The 22,888-nt window shown below is 44.6% G+C and overlaps 1 protein-coding gene across 1 annotated transcript in view; it reads right to left on the bottom strand.

Moving 5' to 3' along the window:
- Positions 1 to 22,888, bottom strand: part of LOC110502312 (kinase non-catalytic C-lobe domain-containing protein 1) — a 90,828-nt gene that overhangs the window by 55,493 nt on the left and 12,447 nt on the right. The window contains exons 3-7 of the mRNA XM_021580246.2: positions 5,906 to 5,964; positions 4,131 to 4,277; positions 3,452 to 3,569; positions 2,575 to 3,356; positions 259 to 373 (exon numbers count right to left, since the gene is read on the bottom strand). Of these exons, the coding sequence (XP_021435921.2) occupies positions 259 to 373; positions 2,575 to 3,356; positions 3,452 to 3,569; positions 4,131 to 4,277; positions 5,906 to 5,964 (1,221 nt within the window). The remainder of the gene's footprint in view (positions 1 to 258; positions 374 to 2,574; positions 3,357 to 3,451; positions 3,570 to 4,130; positions 4,278 to 5,905; positions 5,965 to 22,888) is intronic.

Consider the following 22,888-nt stretch of genomic DNA (forward strand, 5'->3'; position numbering starts at 1 on the left):
AAATAAAGAAAATGAAGAATAAAGAACAGTAGGCCTTAGAGGTTAATACATTTGTAAAATGTATGTCAAACTAAACAAAGTTTTGAATGATTTATTGCCACTGCAATTTTGACGTTTCTCATAATAATTTTATCAACAGAAAAGTGGTTTACAGAGACCAGAGAAGGTGATGGATTGGATGCTTACTGCTTAGTAAATAATGTAATTGGTTTACACAGAGCAGAGTATCAGTGGCTGGTAGACAGATGTGTCACTAACCTGGGTAGTCTATGTACGTCTGCAGTGTGGAGAGGCAGGTATGACACAGGGCCCATAGCTCATTAACAGACCATCTCTGCCCACTCCGTGTGAGTAGATCCCTCAGAGAGATCCACTATGTCACAATCAATCACAAACACTGTTAACATCTCCCTCCCTCCCAAAGGGCACACTACAGTAGAAAAATAAGTGCCGGTTTCCTTGACCCAGATTGAGCCTATTCCTGGACTAAAAAGCATGCTCAATGGAAAATCACCACTGAAAATTATTTTTAGTCCAGAAATAGGCTTAATCTGGGCTGGTAAAATCAGCCTGAAAAGTTTAAACAAGGCATTTTCTGAAACAAAGGCATTTAAAACTATGTACAGTGTATTCGGAATGTATTCCGACCCCTTTACTTTTTCCACATTTTGTTACCTTACAGCCTATTCTAAAATATCCCTCATCAATCTACATACAATAAGCCATAACGGCAAAGCAAAAGCAGGTTTTTAGACATTTCTGCAAATGTATTATTAAAAAAAAACTTAAATACCACATTTACAGAAGTATTCACACTCTTTACTTGCTGAAGAACCTTTGACAGCAATCACAGCCTCGAGCCTTCTTGGGTATGACACTAGAAGCTTGGCACACCTGTATTTGGGGAGTTTCTCTCATTCTTATCTGTAGATCCTCTCAAACTCTGTCAGGTCGGATGGGGAGTATCGCTGCACAGCTATTTTCAGGTCTCTCCAGAGATGTTTAATCAGGTTCAAGATCAGGCTCTGGCTGGGCCACGAAGCCACTCCTGTCCCGAAGCCACTCCTGTGTTGTCTTGATTATGTGCTTAGGGTCATTGTCCTGTTGGAAGGGGAACCTTCCCCCCAGTCTGCGGTCCAGAGTGCTCTAGAGCAGGTTTTCAACAAGGATCTCTCTGTACTTTGCTCAGTTCATCTTTGCCTTGATCCTGACTAGTTTCCCAGTCCCTGCTGCTGAAAAACATCCCCACAGCATGATGCTGCCACAACCATACTTCCCCGTAGGGATGGTGCCAGGTTTCCTATTTTGGCAAACTCCAAGCGGTCTGTCATGTGCCTTTTACGGAGGAGTGGCTTCCATCTGGCCACACGACCATAAAGGCCTGAATGGTGGAGTACTGCAGAGATGGTTGTCCTTCTAGAAGGTTTTCCCATCTCCACAGAGGAACTCTGGAGCTCTGTCAGAGTGACCATCGAGATCTTGTTCACCTGCCTGACCAAGCCCCCTTACCCCAGATCTGTGCCTCACCACAATCCTGTCTCAGAGCTCTACGGACAATTCCTTCAACCTCATGGCTTGGTTTTTGCACTGACATGCACTGTCAACTGTGGGACCTTTTATAGACAGGTGTGTGCCTTTCCAAATCATGTCCAATTAATTTAATTTACCACAGGTGGACTCCAATCAAGCTGTAGAAACATCTCAAGGATGATCAATGGAAACAGGGTGCACCTGAGCTCAATTTCGAGTCTCGAGGCGAAGGGTCTGAATGCCTATGTAAATAAGGTATTTATGTTTTTAATTTGTAATACATTTGCAAAGAACGTCTAGATTGATGAGGATTTTTTTTTAAATTAAATACATTTTAGAATAAGGCAGCAACATAACAAAATGTGGAAATAGTCAAGGGGCCTGAATACTTTCCGAATGCACTGTTGTCACGCCCTGACCTCGGAGGGTCCCCAGTCCGGGGCCCGCGACGAGGGTCCCCAGTCCGGGGTCGGGGACGAGGGTTCCCGCACCAGAGGTGCCACCAAAGTGGGGTGAGCCAGTGGTGGAGCGGGATCTGCGTCCCGCATCTGAGCCGCCACCGCGGGCGGATAAATGCCCACCCAGACCCTCCCCTATAGGTTCAGGTTTTGCGTATGGAGTCCGCACCTTTGAGGTGGGGTACTGTCCCGCCCTGACCTTAGAGATCCTTTTTATATCTCTATTTGGTTTGGACAGGGTGTGATTTGGGGTGGGTATTCTATGTTCTATTATTTGTATATTTTGGCCGGGTAGGGTTCTCAATCATGGACAGCTGTCTATCGTTGTCTCTGATTGAGAACCATACTTAGGTAGCCCTTTCCCACCTGTCTTTGTGGGAAGTTGACTTTGTTTATGGCACATAGCCTTTAGCTTCACAGTTTGTTTTGTAGTGTTTATTGTTTTGTTCGGCGTCTTTTCAAATAAAGAAGAAAATGTAAGCTCACCAGGCTGCGCCTTGGTCCAGTTCATTCAACAGCCGTGACAACTGTAGATGCTCAAAGCAGATCAATTAAATAATTTAGTGGAATTTAGACTTGAACTCACCTCATCTTGTGATTCTTCATTGAGGCACAGCATGCTTTTAGTCATGTGATTATTTGGAGTGTAAAGGTTTGAGTTTAAAGTCATGTTGCAGGCAGAGTCAACCGACACTTCTGGGTCTTGAGCTGGGCGGGCCAAAGTGGGATCATCACGTGTTCCACTTTGACCGTCTGAATCTGTTTTATCGCCACATCTGGGCATGTGAGAATGTCTGTCCCCTTCTGACATCTCATTGTCTCTCACTGAGCCCCATTGCTTGGAGTCACTGCACTCATAAGGGGCTGTCTCTCTATCCCCTCTCTTGCTCCAAACAGACCCGTGCCCCATGCATTCCTCAGCTCCTATCTCCGTGAGGTCCGATACATTGACACTGATATCCTCGTGGGGCGTTGGCGGGTGTGTGGGTGGATTATTGGAGTCTGGGACAGAGCAGGAACGATTCAGAACCCCCCTCACCCTCCCAGCCCTCTCCTGAGCCCTCCTTCGTACAGGGGAACTGTTCTGAGATCTGCTATCCAACTGCGAACCAAACACGTCCTCCTCTATGACACATCCATCCTCTTCCACATCCCCCATACCATCAGCCCACAGGGTGGAGTCCCAGGACCCACATACGTGATGTCGGAGAGTTCCATTGGGATCGTTTGGGTCTGGATTCTCAGCCGTGGTGTCTGAGACAATGCACTGGTCTTTGAAGCTACTGTCCTCAGAGCTGATGCTCTTGTGGAGCTGCCAGTTGGGTTGGGGCTGCTGCCATCGAGCCTCCCAAGAGCCATCCCACCCATCTGTGGATGGTGGATGGATACACAGTTAGTATGGTTATGGCCACAGCGGACTACAATAGAAATTGATGTTTAAATAGAAATACACAAAGGCAAACCTTGAAATGTTGCAACGGATTCGATTGACAGGACTCTTCTTCCTATAGAAGAGAGTTTCCGGCACAGGACTGTGGAAGAGGTATGTTCTAGCTTTTCCTCTGCAAGGGATAGGATGTCCTGAGGGTGAGATACATATAATATTGTAGCGATATTAGCTAACACAAACATACGTATTCTATGAAGCAACTTGTCTTTATTACGTTTCGTTTCATCGTTGATGCTTCAATGTTGAGGACTCAGTGTTGAAACAGTTTAATTTGTTTCCCAAAAGAAAATACATCCTGTAACTGGTATACACTTAATGTTAAAGTTTTATCCCCTGTGTAGAGTTCTGGTTTCATGCATGACTGTGACATCATCCATTCTTTATGCTTTTCCCTATCTGCATTGCACTGTCATTGCTCTTCCACACGGTGCTGCTCATGTTCACTGTCTGTGCACATCTACAGTATTACAGTTGCATATCAGTTTGTCATGTCTCTTGTATCTGTTTGCCAAAGGGTCTATAGTAGGCTTGTTACTATTCATACTACTACTACTACTATTGATAGTGCTATCATTACTACTTGAGAGAAAATCCATTCGGATATTTCTTACACCATATTACCTGTAATAATTTGTATAATAAGAGTGTAAAGGCAGCACTCCATTAAAGGTCATCCATGATGGTGACCTTACCTGGGGGTGTGGCCTGTCCTCTGGCCCCTTCTCCTGCATCTGCTCCAGCAGTCTCTGAATCTCCTCCCCCAGCTCTGCCTCCAGTTCTGGCTCAATGACAAAGTCCAGCGCAGCAGAGAGGGTGGAACCTAGAGAGTACATGTGTCCCTGGAGGAGACACAGAACAGAACAGAACTGACCCCTAGAACCAGACACATGCAATTGTTTATCATAAAATATAACGACTAGACACTGCTTAGACATGTTGACACTGCTTGGACATGTTTGCCTTCAACCATATGGGATTTAGAACATCAAATATGTGTAATTTATGATCTCGTGTCAGCACCTTGTGTACCAAACAAACGGCCATAAAGCACTACTGTATCCCGTGATCACTGTAACCTCACATTATTAGTATAGGTAGCACAAGTCCTTCGGGCAACTCTGTGGGGTCTTACTGGAAACCGAGCCTAGTTGGCATGCGGTTGGTTGAGGAAGTAATTCACCGGGCCATTAAGAAGTAAATAAAGCTGCGGCAGGCCAAGGCCAAGTTGCTCCCTCATTTGACCACCCTCAGATTAATCATGTCTGGCAGGCAATGTATTCTGGGGCCTTAACTAACAAACACATAATCATCCCTCTATATTGCCTTGGATCTCATCTCATTGGATGAAAGGCTGCAATACCAGGAGTCAGTGGAGATGAAATTACAGCACGTAAATGGGGAATTTCACCAGAGCCTGTCTCTTTGTATGCCGTGAGAGTTCCCTTTTCTTGTGCTTTACTTGGGGGAATGGAGCTCTTTGTTGCAATTATGGCTTACTTGTTGGCTCCTGAAAGAATCCGAACTAGGTGTTTTTTAGGCCAAATCTCAGACAAGATACAAGATTCCAAACAAATAAAAGGAATGCGACCCGTACTTATGTGTTGGATATGGGAAAGGCAGAAGATCCAGATCTCAAAGTGTGACACATAACAAAAATAGTTAGCTGAAGCCTCTCTAAGTCAAAATGTCTGTCTCACATAAACAGAGCCAACATGTTAAATCCACCAGCTGGGGTGTGTCCAAGCAGGTCCCAGCGATCCCAGCGATAGAAATAGAATTACTATAATTAATGACATTTCTAATGCCTCAGCTGCTCCCACTTGGAGCACATACATTGGAAGACCAGATAAATTAGACAAACATAGACACACAATGGTTTATTTAGTACTCAATGACACACACATTAAAGCTGCAAAATTGATCAACTGATAAATGTAGACTAGGCAGGAAATCAATTTATAGGGTTACATGGTTACAATGAGTGACAACGCAGAGGGAGAAATTACAGAGAATTACAGAGAAGATTGAGGGAGATCTGAATTAAAATAAGTGAACGCGAGACGAGAGCGAGAAAGAGATTATTATTTATTTATTAGCACTGACTTTGCTTATAGCTACAGTACTTTATTGAGGGAAACAATGTACTTACTATGACTGCGATATGTGGTTGTCCCACCTAGCTATCTTAAGATGAACACACTAACTGTAAGTCACTCCGGATAAGAGCGTCTGCTAAATGACTCACATGTAAAAGTAAATGTAACGAGTTAATGAGACAGAATGTGAGCGATACTAAGAGAGTGAAATCCTTTCTTAGTGAGACATATTGTTATCTTCTGTATTTGCTGCTAAACATAGAGAGGATATAGATTTCTTTGATTTCTCCCATGTTTGTTTTGAGCATCTGCTACAGTGAGAGGCAATACAGACTGGGAAGTAGCCTTTCATAGTGAAATAATCCACTTACCTCAAAGGTACTGCCAGTCTTGTCAAACTCTGGAGGTATAAACGATCCCTCAGGATCATCTGCAAGACAAGCATTCAAAAGTATATCTAAAAATGTTTTTAATTAGGCAAGCCAATTAAGAACAAATTCTTATTTACAATGATGGCCTACCGGGGAACAGTGGGTTAACTGTCTTGTTCGGGGGTCGAAGGACAGATTTTTACCTTGTCAGCTCTGATTTCGATCGAGCAACTTTTCAGTTACTGGCACAATGCTCTAACCACTCGGCTACCCGTCGAGTGTGTAATAAACAATTTATTATATGAGGTAGGCCTACTGCCCCCCCAAAATATGATGGTGCTAAGCCAACGAAACCACTTGTAACCAGTCATCGACATAATTCAGTCCAGCAGAATTAGCACACAACAACACAGCTCGTATTTTTTTTAAATAAATGTGTTATTACATGTGGTGTTGGTATCGGTCGGTCGGACAATATGTTGCCTATTATAAAACCATGTGCTAAGCCACAACACATTAAGAACACCTGCTCTTTCTATGACATAGGGTTTTTCACGCTCAACAGTTCCCTGTGTGTATCAAGAATGGTCCACCACCCAAAGGACATCCAGCCAACATGACACAACTGTGGGAAGCATTGGAGTCAACATGGGCCAGCATCCCTGTCAAACTATTTGGAAACAACTCAATATTTGGAAAGGTGTTCCTAATGTTTGAAATGTCCTCTCACCGTCAACACCGTTTATTGTCAGCAAACTTAACACTTGTAAATATTTGTATGAACATAACAAGATTCAACAACTGGAGACATACACTGAACAAGTTCCACAGACATGTGACTAACAGAAATTGAATAATGTGTCCCTGAACCAAGGGGGGGTCAAAATCAAAAGTAACAGTCAGTATCTGGTGAGGCCACCAGCTGCATTAAGTACTGCAGTCCATCTCCTCGTCATGGACTGCACCAGATTTGTCCATTCTTGCTATGAGATGTTACCCCACTCTTCCACCAAGGCACCTGCAAGTTCTGGGTGGAATTTCTGGGGGAGAATGGCCCTAGTCCTCACCCTCCGATCCAACAGGTGGGATTGAGATCTGGGCTCTTCGCCGGCAATGACAGAATACTGACATTCCTGTCTTGCAGGAAATCACGCACAGAATGAGAAGTATGGCTGGTGGCATTGTCATGCTGGAGGGTCATGTCAGGATGAGCCTGCAGGAAGGGTACCACAAGAGGGTGGAGGATGTTTTCCCTGTAATGCACAGCGTTGAGATTGCCTGCAATGACAAGCTCAGTCCGATGATCCTGTGACACACCGCCCCAGAAGATGATGGACCCTCCACCTCCAAATCAATCCACTCCAGAGTACAGGCCTCGGTGTAACGCTCATTCCTTCGACGATAAACGCAAATCCGACCATCAACCCTGGAGAGACAAAACCGTGACTTGTCAGTGAAGAGCACTTTTTGCCAGTCCTGTCTGGTCCAGCAACGGTGGGTTTGTGCCCATAAGCGACGTTGTTGCCGGTGATGTGTGGTGAGGACCTGCCTTACAACAGGCCTACAAGCCCTCAGTCCAGCCTCTCTCAGCCTATTGTGAACATTCTGCGCACTGATGGAGTGATTGTGGGTTCCTGATGTAACTCGGGCAGTTGTTGTTGCCATCCTGCACCTGTCCCGCAGGTGTGATGTTCGGATGTACCGATCCTGTGCAGGTGTTGATACACGTGGTCTGCCACTGCGAGGACGATCAGCTGTCTGTCCTGTCTCCCTGTAGCGCTGTCTTAGGCGTCTCACAGTACGGACATTGAAATGTATTGCCCTGGCCACATCTGCAGTCCTCATGCCTCCTTGTAGCATGCCTAAGGCACGTTCACGCAGATGAGCAGGAACCCTGGACATCTTTCTTTGGTGTTTTTCCAGAGTCAGTAGAAAAGCCTCTTTATAGTGTCCTAAGTTTTCATAACTGTGACCTTAATTGCCTACCGTCAGTAAGCTGTTAGTGTCTTAACGTCCGTTCCACAGGTTCATTAATTGTTTATGGTTCATTGAACAAGCATGGGAAACAGTGTTTAAACCCTTTACGATGAAGATCTGTGAAGTTATATGGATTTTTACGAATTATTTTTTATTGCTGAGTTTATATTATTCAATAGCTCAGAGACAAACCCAGACTAATGAGACTGCAGCTAACTCCTGATCAAAGCCTTGGTGTCACGATGCGGAGCCTTTTCAGTCTTAAGTAGGCCATTGTTTGTGCTGGGTTGAAAGTAGGGATAATGCCTCTTCCCACAGCTAGAGACTGTTTAGTAGGTCAGGTCTAGATTTGGGGCTTGTGAAGTTGACCATGCGGTTGAATTTTAACAGTGAGGAGGCAACAATGCAGATCTGGTTCTTTATGCCCAGAGTGAGACTTTTTATTAGCAAAGTGAGGATTAGACTTAGCATAGCCGACGAGACTGTACAAGTACAGTGGCAAGAAAAGGTATGTGAACCCTTTGGAAATACCTGGATTTCTGCATAAATTGGTCGTAAAATTTGATATGATCTTCATCTACGTCACAACAATAGGCAAACACAGTCTGCTTAAACTAATAACACACAAACAATTCCACATTTTCATGTCTTTATTGAACACACCATTCACAGTGCAGGGTGGAAAAAAGTATGTGAACCCTTGGATTTAATAACCGGTTGACCCTCCTTTGGCAGCAATAACCTCAACCTCAACGTTTTCTGTAGTTGCGGATCAGACCGGCCCAATGGTCAGGAGGAATTTTGGACCATTCCTCCTTACAAAACTGTTTCAGTTCAGCTTCAATTGGCAGACAGATAGCCTTACATTCTCCTGCAAAATGTCTTGAAAAACTTGGGAATTCCTTTTTCCGTTTATGATAGCAAGCTGTCCAGGCCCTGAGGCAGCAAAGCAGCCCCAAACCACGATTCTCTCTCCGCCATACTTTACAGTTGGGATGAGGTTTTGATGTTGGTGTGCTGTGCCTTTTTTTTCTCCACAGATAGTGTTGTGTGTTCCTTCCAAACAACTCAGCTGTAGTATCATCTGTCCACATAATATTTTGCCAGTAGCCCAGTGGAACATTCAGGTGCACTTTTGCAAACTTCAGATGTGCAGCAATGTTTTTTTAGAGAGCGGTGGCATCTTCCGTGGTGTCCTCCCATTCTTGTTGAGTGTTTTACGTATCGTAGGCTCGTCAACAGAGATGTTAGTATGTTCCAGAGATTTCTGTAAGTCTTTAGCTGACACTCTAGGATTCTTCTTAACCTCATTGAGCATTCTGAACTGTGTTCTTGCAGTCATCTTTGCAGGATGGCCACCCCTATGGAGAGTAGCAACAGTGCTGAACTGTTCTCCATTTACAGGCAATTTGTCTTACCGTGGACTGATGAAGATCAAGGCTTTTAGAGATACTTTTGTAACCCTTTCCAGCTTTATGCAAGTCAACAATTCTTAATCTTAGGTCTTCTGAGATCTCTTTTGTTGGAGGCATGGTTCACATCAGGCAATGATTCTTGTGAATAGCAAACTCAAATTTGGTGAGTGTTTTTATAGGGCAAGGCAGCTCTAACCAACATCTCCAATCTCGTCTCATTGATTGGACTCCAGTTTAGCAGTCTCCTGACTCCAATTAGCTTTTGGAGAAGTCATTAGCCTAAGGGTTCTCATACTTTTTCCAACCTACACTGTGAATGTTTAAATTATGTATTCAATATAGACAATAAAAATACAATAATTTGTGTGTTATTAGTTTAAGCACACTATGTTTGTCTATTGTTGTGACTTAGATGAAGATCAGATCAAATTGTATGACCAATTTATGCAGAAATCTTGGACATCTTTAGTTACACATTAACAGGTTAGGGGTGAGATAGAAATCTGGGTTGTTTTCCTGGTAAGCTACAACTGGGGGCGTGGCAATCTTTACGTGGGTACTGTCGCGCCAAAATCCTACATTGAGAACTGTTTTCAATCTGTAGACATTCTCCAGTTCAACAACCGGCAACGTCAGTAACAATCCCACTTCATTATGACCAACATCAACGTGTATTGGGATGGCTGACCCCAGACTATAGTCCAAATGTGACTGTAATGGCCTTATCGTGGTTGAAGTAGCTGAGGTCAATATGTTGTGCACCATTGAGAGGGGCACTAGATATGAGGGGATTCTATTCATGGCCAAGTGGTCCATAGAAGAGCTAACTTCACGGAGAAAATCCTCCAGTAACAATCGAACCAATTGGACATGGGCATAGTCATGGTTCATGACCTCTGCTAGCTTTCCTACAGACAGGATAGTTTTGTTCAGGAGAGTAGCGTGTGTGTTGACCACCAGAATAGTGTCCTGGAGAGACTTTCCCACATGTTGCAACCTGAGGGCCTGTGCCTTCATCTGCTGCTGGATAAGTGGCATTCAGTAATCTCCCTAACATTCCTCTTGACTGTGGCTAGACTGACTGCGTTGACGGCAGTGGTACCTAGGGCAAATAGTGACCCTACGGCTGCCCCTATCGATAGTAGCACCCAGACTAATCGTTTCTCTCGCCTGGGCTCAGCTAGTTCTGACTGGGTTACTGTGAACTTTTGGAGTTGGGCCAACATATGGGCAGTGTCTAGCTTAATTGCCTGGCTGGTCCAGTCAGCCCCGGCCCAACTCATATGCGCCGCAGGTGGAATGTGTTGGCGGTACACATTCTCTGCATCTAGGCGGACATACACCCTCTGCGTGTGTACTCTGCAGTTAGTTATAAGGAGTCCTGGGTCGCGGAGAACGATTCCCGTAGGGGGTCAGTTCGTGATTACGTCTGCTGGGTTGGTTTTGACCAGGGCGCAGAGTATCAGGATCAGCCAAAGGAACTCCATCATACAGAAATGCATAATCAGAGATTGTTGGATTATTTAAGTTATTTGTTTTTGTAAACAATGTTTTGACAACTATTTTTCTGGTTTTCTTATTTTGAAACAGTACAGCGCAGGACGATATCAATAGTGTCAACAGATGTATATCTGGTAGCTGGGAAGCAAATAAGAGATGTTAGGTGCAACGTACTGATCTCCTGGAAGGGATCAGCTGAGGGAACTTAAGAATTTTCTCAGTGCCTTTGACTTTGCTAAGTTATTATCTATTCGGCTAGCACCTCTTCTATTTCCATGGGGGGAGGGGGGGGGGGGGGGTGTACAACTTGATTAGGTTCCAGTGTACCCACTTTAATGTGGCGTTTTGTCAACCCTTGCTGATTCTGATCTGGTAAGCTACAGGTGATAGCTTCACCACAATCTCGTGTGGCCGCGGTTTTGCGTATATGTAGTACCACACCTTATCCACGACCTCGAACACCTGGTGTGAGGCCTTTTTGTCGTAATAGGTCTTGTCACCTTCTGCACTTCTTTCCAACTGTCCTTAAGCATACGCAAAGGTAGTCTGGAGATGGTTCCGCAGGTCGGTCCCGTATTGATGAGCCGTGTGGCGGTGGCTGCAGCGACATCTCCCGGTTGGTACAGGAGATGCAGTGGAAGCGTCATTTGCCGGCCCGTCATCATCTCGAAGGGTGTTATTCCTGTAGACCTGTTGCATGTGGCTCTGATCTCCATCAGTACCAATGGGAGTTTGAGGTCCCAACCTTTGTGGTTGGCTGCCACATACTTCCTCAAGATTCTGACGATTGTTTGGTTGCTCCTTTCTACCCTGCCCGAGCTCCTAGGGTGGTATGCGATGTGGAGTTTAGCTTTGACTCCCAGAAGCCTCCGCAGTTCGGTCATTACAGCTGCCGAAAAGTGGGTTCCTCTGTCGCTGTCCACGGTTTCTCCTGGCAGGCCGAAACAACTGAAAACATGGTTTAGCAAAATAACTGCCGTGGTTTCCGCTGTGTTATTGGTCGCCGGCAGGCACTCCACCCACTTTGTGAATGTGCAAGTCACTGTGAGGAGATACTTGTTGCCTCTGGCTGACTTGGCAACTGGTCGAGCTCCAGGGGTAAGACACACCCTTGCGTTGTAGGGGTGCTCTGCAAAGTGGCTTGGAGGGTTGAAACTGGCAGCAAACTAGACACCCCCTCAAGTATTGTGCCTCGTCTTGTTCCATGTGAGGCCAGTAGGCCACCTGTCACAATGTTTGACATGTAGCCTTGACCCCCCTATGACCTCCACGTGGATCGTCGTGGGCATGGGCTATCATTATTCTCCTCTGTGTTTTAGGAACCACCCACCTTCGAGCGGTGTCGGTTTCTGAAACATACACCAGTAGGTAATCTACAAGTGTGAGGTGCTGTTTAGTTGCGTACAGCGAACGCAAGTCGTGTGAACCTGAAAAAGCCAGTTCGGACACTGGGTGGTTGACAGGATCCGACAGGAACGCCATCAAAATGGCGAGGGACTCATCTTGGTGTTGCATTGCTACCAGATCGCTATTCAGGAATGAATGCATTAGCAACACATTATGTTTGTGTGAAGCAGTTTTCTGTGGTGCTACATGGCTATGCGTTACCGCAGACACCATAGCTTCCTCAGTGTTTTTTTTCATCTCGAGCACCAAACACACAAGGGGTGCCGTGAATTGCACCGGATTTCGCCATGCTGTCGGCATGGTCGTTGCCAAGTTTGTCACGAACAGGTGATTTGGAGTGTCCCTTGACTTTCTTCCAATACACCTGTATGCCGTGTTTGGTGAGGAGGTCATCACAAGCTAGGATGAGCTCTTTGTTTTTTACCTCTTTACCACTTGAAGAAGTCATGTGCTTTTGTTTCCAAAATGGCAAGTGGCATAAGAAGGTGAGTCTCGTGTAGTTTGAATCAGTGCAGATCGCCAGTTCTGACAATTTGTGTTTCACTGCCGTTTGCAGGGTGATCAGCACGCCAGCCACTTCTGCAAACTGGCTGGTCTTGTTGCCAAGCTGAAATTGAAGTGGTTTGCACGGAATGTCGTTGTGCCATACCAATCCCACCCCAGCTTGCAAGTGGTCTAGATGGCGGTAAGAACAGCCATCTACAAATGCCATCGGCATTTCAAGACACACGTTCTCTTCGAAGTAGTGATGGTTCGAAGGCAATGGCAGAGCGATGTCACGCGGGGGTGGTGGAGAGTCGGATTCATCATCACCACAGCGTTGACACACCGCCAAAGCACTGCCCAAAGGCAGGTTTTTCGCTTTTGCGTAGTTGATTACTACATCATGGCTCTGCAGCATCACAAGCCAAGCCGCTATTCTGCTGTTGTGTACAGCACTCTCGTGGATTTGTTGGCTTTTCAGAAAAGTCACAGGCTGGTGACTAGTTTCTATGATCACCTTTTGTCTGCCGACATAACTGGTGAAGTGTTTGATTGCCCAGACTGTCGACAGCAGGGCTTTTTCGCAGAGTATTTGTGTTCAGCAGGGTTGAGTGTTTTGCTCACGTAAGCAACCACACGTTTGTCTTGGTCATATTTTTGGTACAACTGCTAAGGCAGTGCTCTGAGAAACCGACTGAGAAACCGACTTCCAAAAAGAATGTCTTGTCTTTGTTGGGGTATACCAGGCAGGGTGCCTTGCAAAGCTGGTTTTTCAAGGAAGCCACAGCTTCGTTGTGAGTGACATCCCAAACGAATGGGGTGTCAACGGTTTTGACAAGTCGGCGTAGTTTTCAATGAATTGACGGGAGTAATTACATACTCCCATGAACCTGCTCACCTCGTGAAGGTTCGTAGGTGTTTTGATGTTGCGGACTGCCTGGATTCGGTTAGACTGTGGCAGGATGCCCTCGGCACCCACCAGAAGCCCAACATAGTTTACCTTGGTCCTGAACCATTGTCCTTTCATGATGGCCAAGTCTCACTTCTCATGAGAACGTCGTCCACTTAGATTATCGTCCCCCTAGAGGCTGCGTCTGGCATTGCCTTGTGCAGGAAGATGTTGAACTCTGAGGGGGAGTTCGCATACCCGCATGGGCAACAATTGAACCTGAAGAGCTTGTTCGAGAAAGAGAAAACCAACTTGTGTTGGTCACTAGGGTCCACTGTCATGGTCCAGAAACCATTAGCCATGTCGATGGTGGAGAAGTACTTGGCGTTTGCCACCTTTGGCAACTCTTGGTCTAGCTGTGTCATTGGCCAACGAGACAGCAGAACCAGTTGGTTGAGTTCTCTATAGTCAACGGTAAGACGCCATTTATCTGTTGGTTTTAGAACGGGCCACACGGGAGCGCTGTACGTACTGTTACATTCCCCGATTATCCGTTTAGCTAATAAGGACTCGATAATCTCTTGTACCGCTGCGTATGCTGCGAGTGGGATTTTGTATTGTCTAACAAACGTAGGAGTTGCTCCGGTTGGCGTAGGAATACGCACCACATGGATACCCGTAACCCCGCAATCCAGTGAGTCTGTTGACCAGATCTCACTGTGGTTGTTAATTCTCTCAACTGATGACGTTAAGTGTCATTGACAAGAGCATCAGCCTCCGACAGTAGTTGTATTACCTGTGCATGGAAACCAGGATATGGTTCGGTGACATTGTACAGGTCTTCATCGGGTGGTGATGGCATGTCACTTTTGGGAGAGTCATCGGTTGTTACCTCACAAGAGTGTACTTTGCATGCAGGAGGAGATGCGATATCATCCTGGAGTATATTAACAGGTTGCTGTCAGAATCGACATCCAGTCTGAACGTTGATGTGTCGTCAAGTGGCAATACGGGAGTGAGTGCGATTGCGTTTGACTGACAAGTAAACAGCGTACCTCCCTCTACATCTAGGTCAAGGGAGGACGGAAGAGGCCCAATCACGGGACCAACCAGTTCAAAATCATGGAAGGAGTAATCGATCAATGTTCCTAGCTGAGTGTGCCGAGAAATGGAAATATCTGCTTGAGTCAGATTTTGTACCAGGAGGTAAGTGGATCTAGCGGTTAGTTCCAACAGCGGGTTGCCATTGATAGTTAGCCCCAAGTCGAATAGTTGCGGAGAGGGTTGGAAGAATGCAGTGTTACCTTCCATCCAGTATCCGGGCGCCAGGTTCAGTCTTACAGAAACCTCAGTGGTTCTTGCCGGAATCAACATAGCGGACTCAGTTATCACCTTGCAAGCTTCAGGAATAGTCTGCCCGGATGCCATTCGCACTGGGTCAAAAGACAAGGCATGTTGGTTTGGCTGCGCCAATGACCAAAGAACTTGGTGTATGGTATCGAGTTTCACACCCAATCTTAACAAAATGTCCGCTCCCACATAGACTGTATGTAGGAGGTCCGCGACAACCAGTAGGTAGTGAGATACTTCCTTGGTTCCAATGCGGATCGATAGCGCACACACCCCTATTGCGTTGAGCGTCGTCTGGGGAGTCGTTCCCAGTGGAAATCTAAACATTTTTGGCACAAGGGAATGGCAGTTAGCCGTTTTTGAAATTTCGTTGAACATTTCCAAGCTGATCGCGGATTTTTCTGACAAGGTTGCCAGTCTGGCATGCTCAACCATAGTGCTGTTTAGGCACACGCCACCTATCAGAGGAGGGCGGTAAGTGTCGGCTGGTGAGTCACCCAAGCCACACAGGAAAACCTCATGTTCGGTTAAGTTCCTAGTTGAACTCGCCTTGTCATTTGGCACCAATGGCGGGCTCATGGACAAGTTCACCGGTTTTGCATCAGATGCTGACGTCGAACCCACGTCGTTGCACAATGTATGGCAGGTAGCCTTGGAAGAGTGCGGTGAAGTCAACGGAGTTGGCATAGGTATTTGTGACCAGATTTGATTGGTTTTCTAATGGATTGGAAAACCAATCAAATCTGGTCACAAATACCTATGCCAAACGGTCAATTAAATCAATCCCAATCAGCATCCGTTCAATTTCGATGCTAGTCACATACACGGGGTGGATCAGTGACACACTTTCGAAGTTGAGTTTAAGTATGAGACGTTTCGTTAGGGGCGAGCAGAGCTTGAGTGAAGCCTCGAAGATTTGTATCGCAATGTTCCGTTTTCAACCAACGTTTTACAGGGTCCACTGCCCTTTTTAGTTCATCCAGCAAGGTTTCGGATATGAGGGAAATTGTCGAACCCGAATCTATCAGAGCGTGACAGGTCAAACCGTCCTCCAGGACTGTTCTAAGGAATGGCCTATTCGAGTTGTTTTTTCTCGTCATATCCCCAACAAAATGAAGTAGGTTGGGAGAACGGAGCGGTTTGTAATCTGTGTCGATTTCCAAGACAGATAAGTCACCTATGTGACCCAGTGGGTCCTCTATTGGAATGGGAGAGGAATCATCTGTTGCAAAGCTGCTTATCTTGTGCATCTCCACATCCGTATCCAAGTCTGTAGACAAAACCTGCGGGCTTGTGTCTAGAACGAGTTGTTTCTGGACAGGGATTTGAGTGGGGGCGGGGGTCATGGAAATGTTTGCGTCCTCTCGAATTGCATGAGTTTCGGCGGACTTGGTTTCCAACAATTTTACGCCTAGTCATGATGACTTACCCTTGTCCTCCTCAGATTTTTTACGATGCAGTACATCTCTTATCAGAGCTTCTAGATAATTTCGGTTAGCGTTTAGATCATTGTTGAACACTTTGTTGCCCTTGTTACTCTTGTTACGCTTAGGTCCTGACCCTTTTTGAGAATTAGGCGCAGGGGCATGTCGGCTAGGTTGATCTCTATGGGACCTGTTAAATTGGGGACATTTCATCGTAACTATTGTTACGGCGGTGGTTGTCGGGATGGTGGTTACGTGGTAGCCACCCCCTTTGATCATCATCTTTTACCCCACATGTCCCCGATGCAGCACCTTCTAATTCGAGTGATGGTTCCCACCTAAGCTCGACAGTCGAGGTGTCCGGGCTCTTGGCCCGGCTTGCTTTTGATGCTTCAAAAGTGGTGCTTGCAAGTTCTCGGAACGTCGAGATGGGCAGTACTGCCCACGTTGGGTTGCCAAAGTAGTTAATGAAGTTGGGATACATGTTTGACAGGAACAGTTGTTGAAATGGTAACAGTTCTTCCATTCCGGTTTCAGTGAGCATACCAAAGTAAGCTGAACGAAGCCGGTGATAGTAGGCTTGTGGATGTTCATTTCGAGCTTGTCTGATATTGAGCTTGTCTGATATTGTTAGCCAACGAGCTATTGTGTTTGCGAGTCGTTTTGCACGTGTTGCTCTTGTAGACGGATGAACCTTGTCACGTGTCTGTTCGCTTCAAAAGGTAGAGCCTGTCTGCATTCGTAGCATTTGGGTAGCCATCCAAGGCGTCCTCTATGTCTGCTAAGAATGTCTCAGTGTCGTTTGGCTTTCCCGGGATGGGGTCGTTTTTGACGATTTTGTCAAGGCCATTCTCCCGTGGGGAATTGTGGGCCGAAAGGCCAAGAGGAAAAGTCATGCTGTAGTTCTGTTGGCGAGGAGGCCCCAATTCACTGTGGGCTGAATGGCCAATAGAAAGAGGTTGAAATCTCCTGTCATCTACCTTCCCTCGGTCTCTGAGCTCCGGATGTGAGCTAGGTTGCTTGGTTTGGTTGTCTCGCGATAGCGCGTGACTGTTCTGGAGTCCCTCCAGATGATACCTAAGGGTGGTGTTCTGCTGCATTGCAGATTCCACCTGGGAGTTGAGGGTGTTTATTTTAGTTACGTAGGTGTCGCCCTTGCTCCGCTCGGCCTCATACTTATCTATCATGGTTTGCAGTGAGAGGTCTCGAGTGTGGAGTGAGAGATCCAGTGATGCGATGTCCTCCTTTTGTTTAGAGGTCCCCTTTTCCAACTTTCTCACTTGGTCTTTCTCATCCTTCATTAACCTCTCTAGGGTAGGGGGCAGCATTCGGAATTTTGGATGAAAAGCATGCCCAAATTAAAACGGCCTGCTACTCGGGCCCAGAAGATATGATATGCATATAATTGGTAGATTTGGATAGAAAACACTCTAAAGTTTACAAAACTGTTAAAATAGTGTCTGTGAGTATAACAGAAAACATGAGAAAAATCCATTCAGGAAGTAGTTTTTTTTTGTGGTTTTGTAGTTTTTTATTCAATGCCATTACTGTATCCATTGATTTAGGACTCCATTTGCAGTTCCTATGCCTACCACTAGATGTCAACAGTCTTTAGAAATCGTTTCAGGCTTGTATTCTTATGAGGGAGTAAGACCAGTCTGAACGAGTGGACCCTACCGTGTCGCAGAGCTTTTTCATGCGCATGTGCATTTATTGTTTACCTTTATATTGACGACGTTATTGTCCGGTTGAAATATTATAGATCATTTAGATCAACCTGAGGATTGAATATAAACATCATTTGACATGTTTCTATGAACTTTACGGATATCATTTTGATGTTTGGCGGATTGTTTTAACTGCGTTTGAGCCTGTGGATTACTGAAGAAAACGCGCTAACAAAACTAAGGTTTTTGGATATAAAGAGACTTCATCGAACAAAACAAACATTTATTGAGTAAATGAATGTCTTCTGATTGCCACCATATGAAGATCATCAAAGGTAAGGGATTAATTTGATCTCTACTTCTGAGTTTTGTAACACTTCTGCTTGGCTGGTTACGGTTTGTAATAATTTGTCAACTGGGCTATGTTCTGGGTTAGGTATGTTCTTGGCTAGGTATGCTTTCGCCAAAAAGCTATTTATAAATATGACACTGTGGTTGGTTTAACAAGAAGTTCATCTTTAAACCTATTTAAAATATGTTTTGTTTTCTGAATTTTTATAATGAGCATTTCTGTAATTGAATTTGGCGCTCTGCAATCTCACTGGATGTTGGCCAGATGGGACGCTAGCGTCCCACGTACCCTAGAGAGGTTAAATCGGCGACTTCAATGAGTTCTGCTGTTTTGTCCTCCAACTTGGTCATTGTGTTCATTAACTGATTGTCTTTGGTCTGCAGCTGTTGGAATAGAGCATTATTACTTTGAGTGGGTTCATTCACAACCGCTTGCAGGGCATCAAGTTGCTCACCCCGGTTTCTAGCTAGCTCGTTAGATTCATCTACTTTCTAGCTAGCTCGTTAGATTCATCGTATATAGTTTTAGCTAAAACGAGTTGTTCCTTTAGAATAGGGACTTGGTCAAGAGTTTGTTCGCGTTCTTTGTTATAAGTGTTAGCTAGATCTTCCAATTTATCTGTCCTCACACACAGTTCCTTGGCTAGCAGTAGCTTATCCTTTTCAGATTTCGATGCCAGCTCCCTGGTTCTCTCCACCTGTGCCTTGAACTCCCCAGCTTCCTGCTCGTGCCTCTGCTGGGCACTGAAAAACTGGTGCATTGTCAATCTCTGCTGGTGGACATAGTTGAGGGCTAAACTGGACAGAACCTTTACCAGGCCTCCTCCTGATGGTCTATTTTGAAGAGCATCTGTCGCAATGTCTGTATTTTTCTCGCTTATGGCATCGAAATCTAACATTTCCAGCCCCTTGGCATAGTTAGGATTTGCATCGTTGCTGACGTCACCTATCATTCTTTCCGTGGGTGAAGGTCCACTGATTAGAGGGGAAATTGGTGGAAACCCATTTGATGGATTGCTCATTGTTATGGTCATCAGTTATTATTTCAATTTACGTAATGTTTGGATTTTGAGTTGGAGGCTGCAAACACGATTTAACTCAGTTTGTAAACGTCAGTGAATCATCAAGACTTGTAAGACTCTCAGTAATGAGAGTTGGTTATTACTGACTTGCCAAAACAGATTTAATTGATTAAATCAATTTTAATGATAAATCTAACCTGTATAAGCTATTTGGGAATTTTAACTTTAATTCACCTGAAAGAGTTGCTATCTCTAAGTTAACGTTGAAAAGTTCAACTATGTCTCATTTGTTAGAACACATTAGTTTGCGTATTATTCCAATAATCAACCTGGAAAGGTAGTGTAGCAATTTAATGTACAGTGCCTTGCAAAAGTATTCAGCCCCCTTGAACTTTGCGACCTTTTGCCACATTTCAGGCTTCAAACATAAAGATATAAAACTGTATTTTTGTGTGAAGAATCAACAACAAGTGGGACACAATCATGAAGTGGAACGACATTTATTGGATATTTCAAACTTTTTTAACAAATCAAAAACTGAAAAATTGGGCGTGCAAAATTATTCAGCCCCCTTAAGTTAATACTTTGTAGCGCCACCTTTTGCTGCGATTACAGCTGTAAGTCGATTGGGGTATGTCTCTATCAGTTTTGCACATCGAGAGACTGACATTTTTTCCCATTCCTCCTTGCAAAACAGCTCGAGCTCAGTGAGGTTGGATGGAGAGCATTTGTGAACAGCAGTTCTCTCACAAATTCTCGATTGGATTCAGGTCTGGACTTTGACTTGGCCATTCTAACACCTGGATATGTTTATTTTTGAACCATTCCATTGTAGATTTTGCCTTATGTTTTGGACCATTGTCTTGTTAGAAGACAAATCTCCGTCCCAGTCTCAGGTCTTTTGCAGACTCCATCAGGTTTTCTTCCAGAATGGTCCTGTATTTGGCTCCATCCATCTTCCCATCAATTTTAACCATCTTCCCTGTCCCTGCTGAAGAAAAGCAGGCCCAAACCATGATGCTGCCACCACCATGTTTGACAGTGTGGATGGTCTGTTCAGGGTGATGAGCTGTGTTGCTTTTACGCCAAACATAACGTTTTGCATTGTTGCCAAAAAGTTCAATTTTGGTTTCATCTGACCAGAGCACCTTCTTCCACATGTTTGGTGTGTCTCCCAGGTGGCTTGTGGCAAACTTTAAACTACGCTTTTTATGAATATCTTTAAGAAATGGCATTCTTCTTGCCACTCTTCCATAAAGGCCAGATTTGTGCAATATACGACTGATTGTTGTCCTATGGACAGAGTCTCCCACCTCAGCTGTAGATCTCTGCAGTTCATCCAGAGTGATCATGGGCCTCTTGGCTGCATCTCTGATCAGTCTTCTCCTTGTATGAGCTGAAAGTTTAGAGGGACGGCCAGGTCTTGGTAGATTTGCAGTGGTCTGATACTCCTTCCATTTCAATATTATCGCTTGCACAGTGCTTCTTGGGATGTTTAAAGCTTGGGAAATCTTTTTGTATCCAAATCCGGCTTTAAACTTCTTCACAACAGTATCTCGGACCTGCCTGGTGTGTTCCTTGTTCTTCATGATGCTCTCTGCGCTCTTAACGGACCTCAGACTATCACAGTGCAGGTGCATTTATACGGAGACTTGATTACACACAGGTGGATTGTATTTATCATCATTAGTCATTTAGGTCAACATTGGATCATTCAGAGATCCTCACTGAACTTCTGGAGAGAGTTTGCTGCACTGAAAGTAAAGGGGCTGAATAATTTTGCACGCCCAATTTTTCAGTTTTTGATTTGTTAAAAAAGTTTGAAATATCCAATAAATGTCGTTCCACTTCATGATTGTGTCCCACTTGTTGTTGATTCTTCACAAAAAAATACAGTTTTATATCTTTATGTTTGAAGCCTGAAATGTGGCAAAAGGTCGCAAAGTTCAAGGGGGCCGAATACTTTCGCAAGGCACTGTATGTATTAAATTGAATGAGCCAATGATATCCAATCAGTTGAGACCGGTTAGATATCGTACAGCATCACCTGAAATATTTAAAATAAGCTTCACAAGCTAAATATCAACCAGGTGCCAGTGAAGGTAGACTTTCACAATGCTGTACAAATGTATTTCTAAACACCATTAAGCTGTTAAAACAGATTTAATTTATGAATCAATTTGAATGATCAGTCAACCCGTATAGGCTACAGGGATTAGCTTTAATTAACCTGAAATAGTTGCTCTCTCTAAGTTAATGTGGAACAGTTTAAACATGTCTCATTGGTTAGAACACATTAGTTTGTGTATTATTCCAATAACCAACCTGGAAAGGTAGTGTATCAATTTAATGTATGTATAAAATTGAAAGACACTATTATCCAATCAGTTGAGACTGGTTTGATATCCTACAGCGTAACCTGAATTATTTCACGAAAAATGACTGGCGATTCGTAGCCAGAGGTTACTGAGAGCGCAAGCTGAGATCTCACAGGATTCTCGCCTGGCACGAGAATTCACTATGAACAAAGGGAAAAACAAAAATGTCTGCTCCCCTTTATTAGCTTAGCATCTGGCGCAATGCTTAGCTTTCCTTGTGCGGGGTTTCCACCTCGCCGCACAAGGGAAGTTCCCTCCAACAAGGGATCGGGTTTATTAGGTGACGTCTCACGTTCAACCCTTATACTCTTCACGTTACCTAACGCGAGAGGTGGAGAGATAATAACTCCGCTTCGGTCGAACAAATATATATACTCCAATTTCCGTAATGGCTGGCTCATATATCCTCTGCTCTAGGAATTGCTTATGAACGAGTCAGGTCGCTCCTGAAAGCGATCGACAGAAATAACACTAAATTGGGCCAGACTAGTATTATTTTTATAATACCTGCATCGGCCGGTACATTTGCCTTGGCTCGTAGCATTCAGTAGACCCCCCCCCCCCCTACACACTGGCTTTCGTCAGAAATACCACAGGGGTGGTTCTCTCCAGACCAGTATCTGGGTGCAATTGAACGTCGCACACACACGCTTCTCTCCCGCACTAGTCCTGCCTATAGCTATTAATGGTATATATGTATCTTGTTACACAATTGGTATGAAATTAACCTAACAGTGCAGCCTATATTAGATTCCTCCCAGGGGGCGCCAATATGTCGTGACGTTGTATTTAGTAAATGTGACGACTGTTGTTAATCGAATTATTAAAAGTTTATAATTGCGTGATTATCTGAATCAATAAATTATTAACTCATTAACCTGGGGCACCATGGGAAAACTAGTTTTTATTGAGTTTCTATTTCCCAAATTAACTCAAAGAATATCAGAATATCGATTTTACAACAGTCGCTAATTAACCAGTTACCTCAACCAATCTCGTTCTGAACGTCGTATAGCCTGTGAATCTGCACGGACCCGGGTCTCACCAATGAGTTAGTACCACACCAATCTCAGTTGAATATTTATTTACTAAAAAATTAAAACTGATGATAAAAAGATAC

This window comes from Oncorhynchus mykiss, chromosome 23 (genome assembly GCF_013265735.2).
Source record: "Oncorhynchus mykiss isolate Arlee chromosome 23, USDA_OmykA_1.1, whole genome shotgun sequence".
NCBI classification, from domain to species: Eukaryota; Metazoa; Chordata; class Actinopteri; order Salmoniformes; family Salmonidae; genus Oncorhynchus; species Oncorhynchus mykiss.